This window comes from Calypte anna, chromosome 7 (assembly GCF_003957555.1).
Source record: "Calypte anna isolate BGI_N300 chromosome 7, bCalAnn1_v1.p, whole genome shotgun sequence".
Classification (NCBI taxonomy): Eukaryota; Metazoa; Chordata; class Aves; order Apodiformes; family Trochilidae; genus Calypte; species Calypte anna.
In genome coordinates, this window is record NC_044253.1 from 23,615,512 (window position 1) to 23,630,635 (window position 15,124).

Sequence of the window (15,124 nt, forward strand, 5' to 3'; positions counted from 1 at the left end):
AATTGCATGTGTTGTGGGTTTGGTTGTTTATTTGTGGGTGGTGTTTTTTTTGTTTGTTTGTTTGTTTGTTTGTTTTTTTTAAAGGTGCTCTAGGTTTAGGTTAGTCTAGAAAGGGTGATAATGTCCACCACTTACTTTTTCCTGTTTGATGTTTCACTGGTATATATTGCAAGCTTATGCTTATGTATTTATGAATATGTACACATCCTTAGCCCTCTACTAACAGCCATCTATTACAAATGCACGCCATACAGGTTGAATATGCTGTCTCTGTAGTATGCAAAATATTTCCATGCCATGCAAATCAGCAGTATTTTATTACTACGATAGCCTGAGGAATAAGGAGCAACAAAGACATCCTAATGGAAGTCCTAGGGTCACTTCAGCTATTGAGGCAATCCTCAGAGAATGCAAATGACCTGTTTTGAAATTATTATCTAAACCAGGGTTTAGACATAGTGGAACTCCACTAATTATGTTGTATGCTTCAGGGCGTCTGGAAGGGCAGAAAACTGCTTAATTGTGTAGGCAAGCAGAAAATAGGAAAGGCAGATGTACTGACCTCTTCTGGTCTGAATCTGATTATCTGTTTTTTGACCTCATCTATCTATTTGATGAAATCTGTCATTATTGTGTATTTTAGAGACATACATGCCAATGCAAGTCATTTTTAAAAATAATTTAAAATTTTAAATTACTGAAATACGTTTGGACTAGACATTGAAAGAAAAAAAGTCTTGAAGAAATCATGCTAGGCATGGGGGAGCTCTGTATTCTGCTAAGGATGACGTGAAAATAAGAGTGTCTCCATGATGTTTGCTGACTCTGCAGTCTCCTGTGGAATATACTATTTAAGAGGTAGAGACTATGCACAGAAGTAGACCTTAAAAGTGAAAAACCTCTCAAGTTTCTCCTACTTCTGAAACACCTCACATCAAACCACCTCTTAAGCCAACCACCAAGACAAAATTTAAAGACCATAAAACACACTGCCTTTAATAAACTTAGTCACTGTTTTGGGAAACACCTAGTTAGCAAATTTCTTGCATAATAATAAATAATAAATGCTTGTTGTGGGCAACTGTCAAATGCAGGGCTGTAAATCATGACTGCTAAGAAATATGGATTCCCCGAGCCCCCCTGTACTTTTGCTGCATTATTGACTGTCAGTCAAGGAGCCTAATTAATAGTGATGGGGTTAGACTCTGCTCTTATTGATGTAAACATTGTGTCTTAGCCAATTAATTATATAATCTTGAAAGAGTTTGCAGGAAATTCTATGTGTAAAGTGGATAAGTACTGCATTTGTCTATCATCCTATGAAATAAAATGTAAAATAGCAAGGTCTTGGTTTTTCAATCGATTTTTTGGTTGTGTTGCTACAGTGTACATCTTGTTATATATATATTGCTGTTAAATAGGGCAAGTGTTCACTTCGGGTAGTGTGAAGGAGGGTGGTTTAGTTTTATGTATTTTAGGGGACTGCTATCAATAAATCAGTGTGTTTTGAGCAAGTTGCTGGTTAGGTTCAGCTCTTAATGCTTGTGCAGTGCTACGGAACCAATATGGAGTTTGGCTCAGGTGTAAGCCACTACTTTGTTTTGTTTTGTTTTGTTTTTTAAAAAAACATGTTTCAAATGAAAAAGCCCATAGTTCACAGAATCAGGGATGTGGCAGATACTTACAGAACTGTTTTCCTTGTGTATCACTTGTGTTTGCTTCTTACAACAGCACTTACCTGAGAACTTTAAAAAGCCACTTGAAGTGCCAGATCGCTGTCCTCCTGTGCCAATAATGAATATTTCAGTGACCTCATAGCTGAAAGTGAGTGAAAATATGTCCTTTTTCCTTTTAAATAAGTTAACTGTTCTGCACCACTTTGAACTAGGATTCTGATTTTTGTGTTGTAGTTTTTGTAATTTGTTTTTTGATTTACATGAAAATTCCATACACCTTGAGATATTACTGCTGGTATACCTCTTTGGCTAAAATATGCCTTATTCATTTCTAGAATAAGAAAATGCTGTCAGAGTAGTTCAGTCATCCCTGGTATGCAAGGATAGAAGGAAAAGCCTCTCTCTGGGGCAAGTTCATTATGTTTTGTCTCTGATGGTCTGAAACAAATATATTGTGCAGATTGTTTCTTTCTTTCTGCAACCTCTGTCTTGTATCTAGCTCCAGGAGGTTGGCACAAGGCATCTTCTTAGGCTTCTTCTATCAGAAAATTGTCATCCTGAAAAGAATAGAGACTTTACCAAGATGTTCAGCTACATGGGCAGCTTTTGCTAGCAAAACAGCCATTTCCTCCCAGTCATGCTACTGGGATAATATATGTGCTCTGTGGTTATAACAGGGGGTCTGTAATTGTATGGAAGACTTGTTGGGGATGAGAGCTCATCCATAAGACATGGATGAGATTCTCCTGAGGCTGCAGTCCTTTAGAGAAAACTCTGCTCTCAGCATGGGTGCTCCATGTGCTGCAGTTCCTTCTGGAGCATCCATCTCCTCCATAGGCTGCAGAGGAGTCTCTGCCACCTGAGGCAATTATTTTTCCTCTTCTTCTGTGACCCTGGTGTTCACAGGATTGTATGTCACTGATCTTTTTCCTTCTTTTCTGTCTTTATGGTGTTTTTGCCCTTTCTTAGATCTCTTTTCACTGGTAGGGCTCAGCTGTGCCTGCAGTGGGTCCGCGGGAGCAGGCTTTCTGGCTCAGGTAGATCCAGCCTCTCCTCACTGAGCCTGCTCTCCCCTGCCACCAGACCTGGGCACTGACCCAACATAGCATCCCAGAGTACCTGACTTAGGCCCTCAGTAGCTCCTGCCTTCATCAGTACATTTTCTTTTGTACTTGGGATTCAACAAATGTACAGAAGTTTTTGTTCAGATGAAAAGACTGTCACCCTCTGGCCACACTCTTGTGTCTTAAAGTGTCATCTGGTCAAAACATTTTGTATTATCCTTCAGTCATCTTTGAGTGAAAGAAAGATTTCAGCATGTGGTAAGTTTTGCACCATCTGAAAAGTGCTGATTCATGAAACTGAGTTGTCACCATCTTTGAAAGAGGGGTCTGCTTTTAAAAACCTGTTTGCAGAGTCCTTGGTCTTAATGGCAGGATTTTTAAGATTACAATGGGTTGTTCAGGGGTATTTGTGTTGTATGGGAAGACCTAAGGAGTTACTTGATAATATTATATTATGCAAGATGAGATAATGACCCTTTGTCAAGGAATTGTAAACTTTGTTTGGGAATCCCTGTAAATTCCAGAAGCCTTTCTTTAGAGTTTTTCAAGGAATGTAATATGTCTTGTATTCTCTGTAAGAATGCAGAATAATATATTTGGGATTGTACGGGGCAATTGTAAAAAAAAATGGGAGATCTGTTGGATTTAATATTGATTGTCAACAGATTTCTGTGCTCCAGAGCTACTTTGGAGTATTCATTCACCCTTTCATATTTTTTTTTATTAAGGAGCAGTTCCACTGACACTTAATTCTTCTTTGGCTGTCCATAAACTGTGAAACGGAAGGATGCAGAAGACCATTCTTGACCTTTTTGTGAATGAGTGATAAGAGCACGAGATTATTACAATTTTGCTGCAAAGATGAGTTCAGAAGAGAAGAGTATCTCTCCAGCTCACAAAACGTCCACTCCCTCACATAGAAGTGCCTCCTCTTCATCATCATCGCAGAGGGACAGGAGGCAGGTAAGGAAAAGATCTGGAAGTTTGTAACATCTGGTGAAGTGATTAATTTATTTCTGTAATGTGGTTTTCAGTTCTCACTAGCTCTAAATTACTTTGCTTTTAGCACTGGGTAATATCACTACAGCCAAGAACTGATGATTTTTAAAAAACAGTTTATCCACTTTCTGCAGTGAGTTTGGAAAAGATTCAGAAGCATGTATTATCTTTTTACAAAGTAGTAGTTCAATTAAAATTTGTTCTTTCTTTTCTTTCTTTTATTTTTTCTTTTTCTTTTTTCTTTTTTTCTTTCTTTCTTTTTCTCCTTTCTTTTTCTTCTTCTTTTTCTTTTTTTCTTTTTCTCTCTTTTCTTTTTTTTTCCTTCTTTATTCTTATTCTTTTCCCTCTTTTCCCTCTTTTCCCTCTTTTCCCTCTTTTCCCTCTTTTCCCTCTTTTCCTTCTTTTCCTTCTTTTCCTTCTTTTCCTTCTTTTCCTTCTTTCCTTCTTTTCCTTCTTTTCCTTCTTTTCCTTCTTTTCCTTCTTTCTTATTGAAGCACTTAACATTTTTAGTATTATTTTGTTTATTATGAAGTTATACTGGTGTATTTTACACCAGTACTGCTCTACTAGTACTTCATGTAGTACTAGTACACTACACATTCTGTAGTCTGTGTTCAGTTATGTTAGAGTTCCACTTTCAAGACACCCTTGTCTATGTGGTTGTATATGTCTTTTCTTCAGGATCCCTTTGAGGTGAGGGCTGTTATTTCTCTTCAAAACAGCTTGGGTGTTCCTGTGTTTTTCTTGAAGGCTGGGTTTGATCCCAGCATCAGAGACTACTTGGAGAAGTATCAGTTACCCACTAGATTTCAGATAGGTTGTTACATGGATATTTGTTTAGAACAAAAACATACTTTAAAACCTGGATCTATGGGAACACTGAACACCACCAGCTCAGATTCTGAGTTAGATTAACATCATTGTGTTAAATAAAGAAATGTACAAAATGTAAAAATATAGCAACTTTATAATTTAAAATACTGTGAAAGTGTTTTCATTAATATAATACAATATTGGCTGCTTTTCATCTTGACAAGGAAAAGAAGCTGGAAAAGAACTTAAATAATTTTTTGCTGTAGCATGCATTTGCTTGAATGGCTGTAGCATTCTGTAAGAATGTTTTTCAGCTGCTTGTGTGCCAAATGTGACATTTGTGTGCCAACTGTGACACTATTTTCTCACCTGCTGCTGAAGTAGTTTATTTCCCTTACCTGACTCATAAAAATTTTGAAAACTGAGAATTTCCATGAGAACTGTAACATTTACAGCTTTGAATCTAAATAGTCTCACCATAAGATATGTTTAAAATGTAAGCCCAAGAGAAAAAATCTGCTATGTGTTTGATAACAGGCAGGAAGTGTGTCTGGAATTTTTTGAAGAATTTCCATTGCTTTTCAGTGAAGCCAAAAATGCTGTTCTCGTAAGTTATGATTATTTTTCCTCTGATTCTCTACAGGATTGGGATAACTGGTACTCAGTTAAGTCCTGATTAACATACGATCTCTTAGTTTTTCATTAGTTCATCTGGAGCGAGAATTTTGATGTCCTTTTTTTAAAGCATCAGCATACTTTCCCACATTTTAACCCAAAGAAGGTGAATGCCAGACTTGCAGGAGGTGCTGAGCTCAGCTAAGAGCATATTCTCAGAATTCTTTTTGTAATTAGGTAGCTTGGTATGATCATGCAAGTGAGAATGAAAAAAATTACCTTTTGTGAATGTATTTTACCATAAATCTAATGACTACCATATCTGCTACCATAGCAACAGAGTAGAGCAAGGTAAACCTGTCAGCATAATGAAATGGATGCTTAACTGTAAGTCCATATCTGGTCACTGGAATGTGAGGCATGATTTTAAGATAATGCTGAAGGGGTCAATGATGTGATGCATCCAGAGTTCTCTTTTATGCAATAACATCTGATGCTGATTAACAGGTATGAAAAGGGTCTTGCTAGGCATTCCATTTTTTTTTTTTTTTTTTTCCCTTAATACTTTCCGTGTTTAAAGCAAAGAAATATCCAGGAGATGGAAATAGATGGACAATTTCTTCTGCAGTGGAACTGAGCTGCAGTGTACAACACAGCATGAGGTGCATTGTTTCTATATCCAGGGAAATAAACGCACAAAATAAGCTTCATTGTACCATCTGCTGTAGCAATTGTACTTCAGATTTATTTCCTTGCTTGTGGCAGTATTTGTATATGTTTTGCATTTCATAGACTTCCTCCCAATTGCAGTGATATCTAGGAGGTAGAGGATTTTCAGGCTTTAGTTTTTACTTTGGAAAGGTCTGAAAGTTCTGTCTTGCTGCCTCCTAGGACTTTTCAGAGCAACTGTGTGAAAAGCACTTTTCTTGGAGGGGTAATATGTATGGATATAGAAAGTGATGTGACTGGATGAAGTGTCAGTGTAGCTTCCATTGTCACATGTGAGGGTAACACTTCATATTTCAAGATGGTTAATAACTGAAATCTTCTCATCATATAATTGTGAAAGTCATACCAGCAATTATGGAATAGTTTCCCAATAAATTATACTGTAGGAGGCTGAATGAGTGTGAACATGACTACAATATGTAATTTCAGGGAGAATAGAAAATGTCATGCTGTATATAATGCTGGCATTTTTAATGTAGGTTTCTTACTTGTCCAATACACATCGCCTAAGAGAATTAGGAGTCAGCAAAAGCTTTGATGTTGCCAGTTCTCAGGTCCATGTCTTAGTTAATGATAAATGAACAGACTACTGAAGCCAGGAATAACCAGAAAACTGGGTTCAGATTTTTGTCATCATAGGAGCTTTAGTGTAATTATTTTTTATAAAAATTGTGGTTAATTTTGGACTATTTGGCAGCCCAGGGCCAAGCTTTTTTGTTTAACTGGTGAGTTGAGCAGGGTGGCAGGGCAGTTGCAGTTTCCTTGTTAAGGAATACTTCAGAATGGAGCTGCAGCAGCTTTTCCTACTGTAGAGTTGTTGCAGAGCATAAAATCCCTTTCATTTCCAGTGACAGGGGACCTCCCTAAGAAAACTAAGAGTCCTCATACAAAGATGAGCATAAAAATTGCAATTCTGACAGCCTTTTTTTGTGGGCCATGCTGAAAAAGCAGATTCTTATTTCCCTTCCATTGTGAAACTGTGAAAAAGCTAGTCATATTCTGTTGCAAAACAAAAATGAGGAAAACTAACACTGTTTTGAGAAAGTACAAATGAATATGATAAAATTCTATGTTGTGTATTTAGCTTGATGGGTATAATTTCTTTTTAAATATTCTGGTTTTTATTAACTAAGTATGCAAGTCATACTTCAGACTATAAAATGTTATAAATTCTCTGTAATGCATGAGTAGTAATATTGGTCTGAGAAGGCAGGATGAAGTGAATACATTATAGGGTTAACAGTGTGCAGCTTGGTAAATTGGAATCTGACCCTAGGTTGTTAAACCAAGGGAGTGATAGAGAAGGCGAGTAATAATTATGAGTCTGTGAACAAAGGAGCAATTTTGACTTTTCTGATTGCCATCTAAAGCATAGCTAATACATGATTTGAACTGGAATTAGTAATGTCTGCTATTTTAAATGTGAGAATTTTTTATAGTGTCTCAGTTTTCTTTTTGGTCTTATAAGGGAGGAGGGACAATCAGGTGTTATCTCTCTTTTTCACTTTGTCAGATTGCTGTTTTAAAAATTCCTTGGTTCTTTTCCTGCACAGCAAACACAAAAGGAGAAGAGCTTTTAGTCCTGCTGCACTTAGCCTTGTGTAATCACCTTTCTACTAGGAGAGCTTTCATATTTCAAATGACTTGTCTTTCAGCCATATGCAAAGAGTCAAAGATAGGGGCTTTGAGGGAAAAAAAGATTTTCCAGAGCAGCAATCATCTGCATTTCAGACTTCAATTCTGTAGTTTTATTATGTTATTGCTGTTGTTTTGTTTTGGTTTATTTTCATTTTTTTCTTTCTGTAAAAGCAGTGTTGACTAATTGGAGAAGGGGTGTACTAAAGTTTGAGTTTGGGCTGAAGATGTTTACCTTGCCTTGAAATTCAGGGGCAGAATGTGATTCCAGTGTCAAGGCTCTGGTCTTGCTTAAAGGTCTGTGCTGGAAAATGCTTAGCTAGTTTTTTATAACCACTATATTTTAGTTGTCAAAGTAGTATTTCCTAAGTCTTATATCACCATTTTGTAGATACAAAGCCTTTAATGTTGATGAAAGGATTGAGGAATTTGACTCCAGCAACCTTAACCCAATCTGAATTTATAGAGAAAACAGAAGACTATAAAGAAAATAATATTGTAGTAAGTGAATTTTAGGGTGAAATGTATGGTACCTGGGGGGGGGGGAAAGACAGACTAATAATCATTATTTAGCATTAGTTAGATATAGAGATGCAATAGAAATCTAGGTCTCACAGTGATATTGCACTGTATTAAGCAGGTAATAAAAGGCAGTGGCTCACATGCAGTGCTAATTAGATGTGTGAGAGCTTACAAAGGGATAGAAGGGAGTGTTCGTACTCATGTATTTTAATTTTTTAATTTTAGCATATTGAGATACCTCAAACTCAACTTTCTCTTTTTTTATGAGCAGCTAGAGACATAATATCAAGGATTCTTTTGTGGCTTCATTATAGGTTTCTGTGTCATAAACAATGACAATATAATCAATTGCCATTTTTACTGTCTGCCTATCCGTTGTGCCTCAAGGTTGCTCATACAAGATTGCAGTATAATATAACACGGTGTATTCCATGTGGAAGAGAAGTCTGAGTGAGTTTATATGCCTTCTTTATTTCCTTAATTGGAGTTACAACATGCATGCTCTCTCTCTGCCCATAACCAGATATGACATCTGGGGAAAAATTCTTTGTGGTTACCTGCAAATTTCAGTTGTTCCCATCTCTCTGTGACTTTAAAAGAAGGAAGGCAATGATGAACACTTGTCTAGGAGATATGATACAGACTTAAGAAAGTTATTTCTAATTTTGCTCTGGAGTATTTTTATTTCTCAGTAATTCGAGAGAATATTTACTATATAAAATATTAGTCTCTGAGAGTTTCAAACTGAAGATGCTGTTGAATGCCAAGTTTTGCAATCACAGTGATGTAATTCTCTTTTACTCTCTTTCCTAATTAACTCTCTTCAAATAAAACAATTGAAGGAGTATCAGAGCAGGAAGTGTTAGTAAGCATTTTAAAAGCATCAACTCACTGGATCAAGCAAGTGTTCTGAGAAAGCCAAAGAATAAAGTGGCAAAGTTGTTAACAAAAACATACAATTATTAATTAAACTAATTATCTGTTGCTACTTTTTCCTGTGACTCTCCTGGAGTCTGAAAATGGTCCCCAGATTCCAGACATAGTGGGGTCTTTCAGATACTTCAATATCTTAAAAAAACGTCATAAGTGACATTGTTTCAGTACAACTCCCACCTGAATGTTACATTAAGTTTAATGTCATAGCTCTTGTCTTAAACGAAGTAATACATTTCAGGCCTGTTAGATTCCTCTTTCATCACTCAAATGGACAACAGTGAACTGCTTGATGAGTGAACACCTGTACACAATCAGACCTTCAGGAGGTAAAGACTTTCAAAGTGAAGCTCTGTGGACTATAGATTTGTCCAGCAGCAGGGTTGGAACTTGTATGAGTGAGACTTGGAGGGAACTGGTGTAGGGTGGTGTAAACTTGGCCGCAGGTGCGAGGCAGCCACTGCCTGAGCACCAGTGCCAATGGGTGCATTGAAAGGTGGAGGTATTCCTGCTCCAGCATTGGGAATCCTTGGAGTCAGGGCTGCTGGTACATGTTGGCAGCAACACACACCCAGGAGACCAGTTAAAGCTGGATGCATCAGGCATGCTGTCTACATATAGCATGCAGCAGGTATCCCTCATCTAGTGCCTGTATTTCTGCCTAGAATTTCCGTGATGGATACATGGCAACCAGAAGTACGTCTGTGTGTCTGTATGCTGTATGGGCAGGCCCTTCTCTAATCAATAGTGCATTGTGAGTATTCCTGGTCTTGTTAATAGCGGTGTGGGGATAGGATCTCTGACTTCAGTCCTGGAAATTATTGAAGACTTGACCTAAAAGCTGTAGAGAAAATAAAATTGGCTGGAGCAATGAAGGAGAGACAGATAGCCTGGTCCATAAGGCAAGCTAGCACAATGCCTGAAAGAGCTTCAAGGATAAAAAAGTCTGGGAAGGAGAGTTTTTTGAGTTCTTGACAGTGATAGTCTGCAGATTTCTTTTTTTTAAGCTGTATCAGTATGATTAGAAATGGTGTATATAGCAATCTTCTATTACAAAACCTATGAAATTGCTCTCATAAAACATTAATTATGCATGCAAATTAGGACAGATAATTTAAAGTGGTGTTTTCAGAACATGGTCACTCTTGCATTCCTCCCGTGTCATTTTTTCCTCTACTATGCATGCATGTTGATACCTACATGAACGTCTCACTTTCTGCGAGAATGTAAACTAAAAGGTTGTCTTGTATGCTTTAAAAATACATATATACAAATATAGTTCAAGTGTCCTCAGACATTGATTGATATTATTATAATATGAACTCATTTCCTAACTGCAGCTTGATCCAAAATGGGCTGTCTGAGATCAGTGAGCAATGTGTGTATGCATACATGTGAGCACATGTGTGAATTCAGAGGGAGGAAGCACAACTTTTCTGAAATGCCACTTGAGATTTCTGGAAAACGAATGGGCAAGAAGAAACAGAGGAATTATTTTATTTTCATTTTCTCAGTACAGAGGACAGGCACAGAACTGAAAAGAAGAGGGAGGGTGATGGCAAGTATGATATGAAGGCTTCTGTCTTTAGATAATTTCAGCTTTTCCAGGACAAGCCAGATATAGTGCAAAGGTAATCCTGAAGAATAAGGGAAGTCTGGAATGGAGCAATGCAGAAGTTGATTTTGTCTGCCTGTGTTCTTGGGATATACCAAGAGAAGTGAGAGTACCAGGTTGATTGATATGCCTAGATTAATGGATTATTCATTTTTCTATTCAATTAAAAAATAGAAACTGTATTGATCTGCCTCAGTTTTCCTTTTTGTCTCATCAGCTTTTTTTAGCTGCTTCTTTTACAAAAAAATTTTCTTTTAAATAACAAAACCTGCTTGATAATATCTTGAAGATTCAAATAATTTCAAGATAAATTTTAAATTATAAATTCATAAAAATTTACAAAGATACTATAAAATTATTTGTATTTCTGTGATGCTAAGTACCTAAAATCCTGCCTTATTTCACTAGTGGTTTCCCCTGAGGCTCAGTTTTGGGGCCAGTCCTGTTCAATATCTTTATTATGATTTAGATGAGAAGACTGAGTGCTTCCTCAGCAAGTTTGCAGACAAGAAGAATTGGGGGTGAGTGTTGATCAGCTTGAGGATAGAAAGGCTCTGTGGAGGGACCTGGACAGACTGGGTCAATGAGCTAAGGCCAATTATATGAGGTTTAAAAAGGCCAAGTGCCAGCTCCTGCATTTCAGTCACAACAAACCCATGCAACAGGCCTGGGGAAGAGTGTCTGGAAAGCTGCCAGGTGGAAAAGGACCTGGAGGTGCTGGTAGACATCTGGATGAATATGAGCCAGCAATGTGCCCAGGTTGCCAAGGCCATCAGCATCCTGTCTTTTATCAGGAAGAGTGTGGCCAGCAGGAGAAGGGAAGTGATGGTGCTCTTGTACTCGGCACCGGTGAGGCTGCACCTTGAGCACTGTGTTCAGTTCCGGGCCTCTCGCTACAAGAAAGACATTGAGCTGCTGGAGTGAGTTCAGAGAAGGGCAACCAAGCTGGTGAAGGGTCTGGAGAACAAGTCCTGTGAGGAGAGGATGAGGGAAGTGGCAATGTTTAGTTTGGAGAAGAGGAAGCTGAGAGGAGACCTTTCTGCTCTCTACTACTACCTGAAAGTGGGCTGTACTGAGGTGGGTGTTGTCCTCTTCTCTCAAGTGAATAGTGGTAGGACTAGAGGAAATGTCCTGAAGTTGTGCCAGGGGAGGTTTAGACTAGATATTAGGAAGAATTCTTTTACTGAAAGAGTAGTCATGCACTGGAACAGGCTGACCAGGGAGGTGGTGGAGTCATGGTTGCTGGAAGTATTTAAAAACCATGTAGATGAGGCACTTCAGGACACGCTGTGGTGGGCCTGGTGGGTTTTTTTCTGGATTGACAGTTGGACTCCATGATCCTAGAGGTCTTTTCCAACTGTGACAATTCTGTCATTCTGTGATTATAAAAATTGCTGCTTTTAATGCTTTCAATGCTATTTAAGCATTGAAAATGCTTAATAATTGTGTAATTTCTAGCTGTAATTTTGTAGAAAAGTAACATGCTTTAATGGAAAATTTTCACTAAATAATGTCTTAATATTATGCTAGAAACAAATCATAAATTCAAAGTGATTTTGTGGCATTGTAATGGTGGACATGACAGAAACGAACTGGAAGTCAGGCATTTACAGACAACATGACACTTCTTGAAGTAAGGAATGTAAAGAAGGCAATTCTATTTTAAAAGTTTTCATCTTCTTATTTCCAAATAAATAGTTGATTAAGTCATCATTCATTAAAAATGCTGCTTGCTAATTTCTCAACTGAAGTGGAACTGTAGTGACTGAGGGCTGATAAAAAACAAATAAAAATAGCACAAACCCCTCTTGTCTTAAAATCATGAGACTCACAATCTCCTGGCCTGGCAAGCCAAGGGTGGTTGCATTATTCCAGTCTAAATATACAAAATGAAACTGCAGTTGTGTAACAACAAACTGCACTGGCTGCTATATATGAGACCCCCAGAACATCTGTGTTGGGCAGTGCTCCATCTCAAGCTGGAGAGATTCCTGCCTGCCAAACAGAGCTGGCAAGACAGTTGCGAATCATCCTGATTATGCTAATCAAGAGACATTTTAGTCTTTCTTGGATGAACAGATTTAGGTTTTCTTGTGTATTGTTGAAATGCAATACTGTGTAAGTATCATTTCATCTATTCAGTGAGAAAACTTTATCACAGTTTATCGTTAGTAACTTTGTGGTGCTCAACTCAGACTTAAATGGCTTTACATGTAATGCAGGAACCTGTGCTACATAAATACAAATGTTTTTCTCATCTAAGTAGTAATAGACACTGAGCTAAGTAATAAGATTGGCCTTTCTTTGATAACACAGAAGCATAGATGACAAAGCTTTTGCTGGTTGGCCGCGGGGCATGTGACAGGTGACATAACACTGCTGTATTTCTACATTTTCCACTGTGAAATTAAATTTAAGTAACTGAAAATAAATACCAACTAGTGTTGCATAGTGGCAGGGATTAATTTCTATCAACAGCAGACAATCCTCATATTTTCCTATTCTCATTCACAGTTGCAAACTGAAAGAGAACAGTGAAGGTTTGTATGTTGCTTTGTAGCAAGATGTGGTCTGTGTTATATATGCATTTATATTAATTAGTAGCTGTGTTTATTTTAATTTAGTTTAGTTATGTTCCTTATGTACCTGTATCATCTCTTCTTTAATTAATGTTAGGAAGCTTAATTGTGAGCAAAATATCATTGTTTTCGTTTGAGAACTCAGAGGGTAATTGCAAATTCAAGTTTGTCATTATGCTGCATGTCCTAGAAATGAAATAGTTTTATTTCATGCCAAAGAGATAATACTGACATGTTGTAGTAGAATTCTTACCAAATAATAATAAGAGATGTAGGAAAATTTCACCAGAGAATGAAATGCAAATCCAAGCAGGTAGAAAATGCTGTTATTGTCTCTTGCAGCAAAAATGCTTTTTCTTTTACAAAATATGAGTGAAGCATTTCTGGAAAATGTGAGAATGGTTTTAGATATCATTAAAAAATAGCATTTTTTTTTTCAGGACTAATTGTGACATTAGGTATTTCATTTTTGTACCATACTTTGAAATAAATTTTTTAATATTGTCATATGTAAAAACAGCTTTAATGATTTAAGATCATTGTGTTCCATATTTGTTCACTAGTAAGCCTGTCAGCTGAGGCACAGTAACTGATCTTGGGAACATTTGTAAGCTGTTCAAAGCACTCATGTAATGAGTTGCTTCACTCCAGTGGAGAAGCCAATAAAAAAGGACTAAGGAATGCTAATGTATACGTCAGAGAGAGTAATATCTTATGTGAAGTGGTTTGCTTCAGAAGTTGAATGTAGGACAGTGCTGGCTACACAAGACTCAGTGTCTTGTAGCAGAAAACATGATAGATCTGGCTAGGAGCACTTTGTGTAGGTAAGAACTATGTTACTTGTCTTTATTGGCTTTTTAGTAATTTTCTAGGCTGTTTAAAAAACAAGAATAAAAAGGGAGAGGAAGGAGAGGTGTATTAGTTTAGAAGAAAAACTGCTTGTACAGTTCTGTCATGTGTGGGTAGTACTTGGTATGTTCTGAGCGATGATACTGTTATTTTCTATAAGGAATGTAGTGATTAGTCATGCGTTACTTAATATTAGTATCCTTAATGATATTATACTTATTATTTAATATTACTATTTTTAGAAGTAACATTGCATGATAAGTTATCTTTAATTACTTTTTTTTTTTTTTTTTTAGAGTGTTCATATTTTGGAGCGGAAGGCTTCTTCAGGAAGCACAGACCCTTCTTTAAGCAAGCAGTTCCTTGAAAATGACCCTGTCTCTCTATCCAAGGCAAGAAAAAGCATGAGCGAATCTGATGTCACAAAGCAGTTTGACAGACAGCTTTATGATATGGTTTTGTATGGTAGTACTACTGAGTATACTGTGAGTCTGCATTGGAGGCTTCCATTCCTCAGATGAGGTGTCTGAGGGGCCAATAATCTTTAGTGCATGTTATAACAACAAAATTATTTGTGATGTCAACAAAATTAAGGATTTAGATGCTGGTGGTAGTATGTGAAGTTCTTTACCCATGGATAGCCCCCAGGAACAAATTGTGCAGTCTGAGGGACTTTGAGAAATGATCCAGTTTAATCTCCTTAAGAGAGATCAAATTGTGCAGTCTGAGGGACTTTGAGAAATGATCCAGTTTAATCTCCTTAAGAGAGAGCAAATCATAACCAAGTCCAAAAATTCCACTAATCACTAATGATACTGATTTTAAAAATATGTCCCAGTGATATTCCTTTTGGATAGTTTCTTAAAGTTTGAAATTTAAGATCTCTTGCTGACACCTTCTCTGCCTGTCTGAGGGAGAGAAATGGTTGGAATTGTAGGAGTAACAGCACCAGTTCTGAAAGGTGCAGTCTTGTGTGTGGTGCTTTGCACTCAGCTTCCTGCTGGCTGAATTCCTCAGTTTTGGAATAACTGATTCCAAATAAATCTAATTTCACATAAAGAGGGCTTAATTTTAAGAAAATTCATATAAAGATAA

At 37.2% G+C, this 15,124-nt stretch overlaps 1 protein-coding gene across 1 annotated transcript in view; it reads left to right on the top strand.

The window, feature by feature from the left end:
* Positions 1-1,766: 1,766 nt before the first annotated feature.
* Positions 1,767-15,124, top strand: part of OSBPL6 (oxysterol binding protein like 6) — a 46,000-nt gene continuing 32,642 nt past the window's right edge. Inside the window, exons 1-3 of the mRNA XM_030454016.1 lie at positions 1,767-1,824; positions 3,469-3,703; positions 14,326-14,421. Coding sequence (XP_030309876.1) covers positions 3,602-3,703; positions 14,326-14,421 — 198 coding nt within the window. The 5' untranslated portion in view covers positions 1,767-1,824; positions 3,469-3,601. The remainder of the gene's footprint in view (positions 1,825-3,468; positions 3,704-14,325; positions 14,422-15,124) is intronic.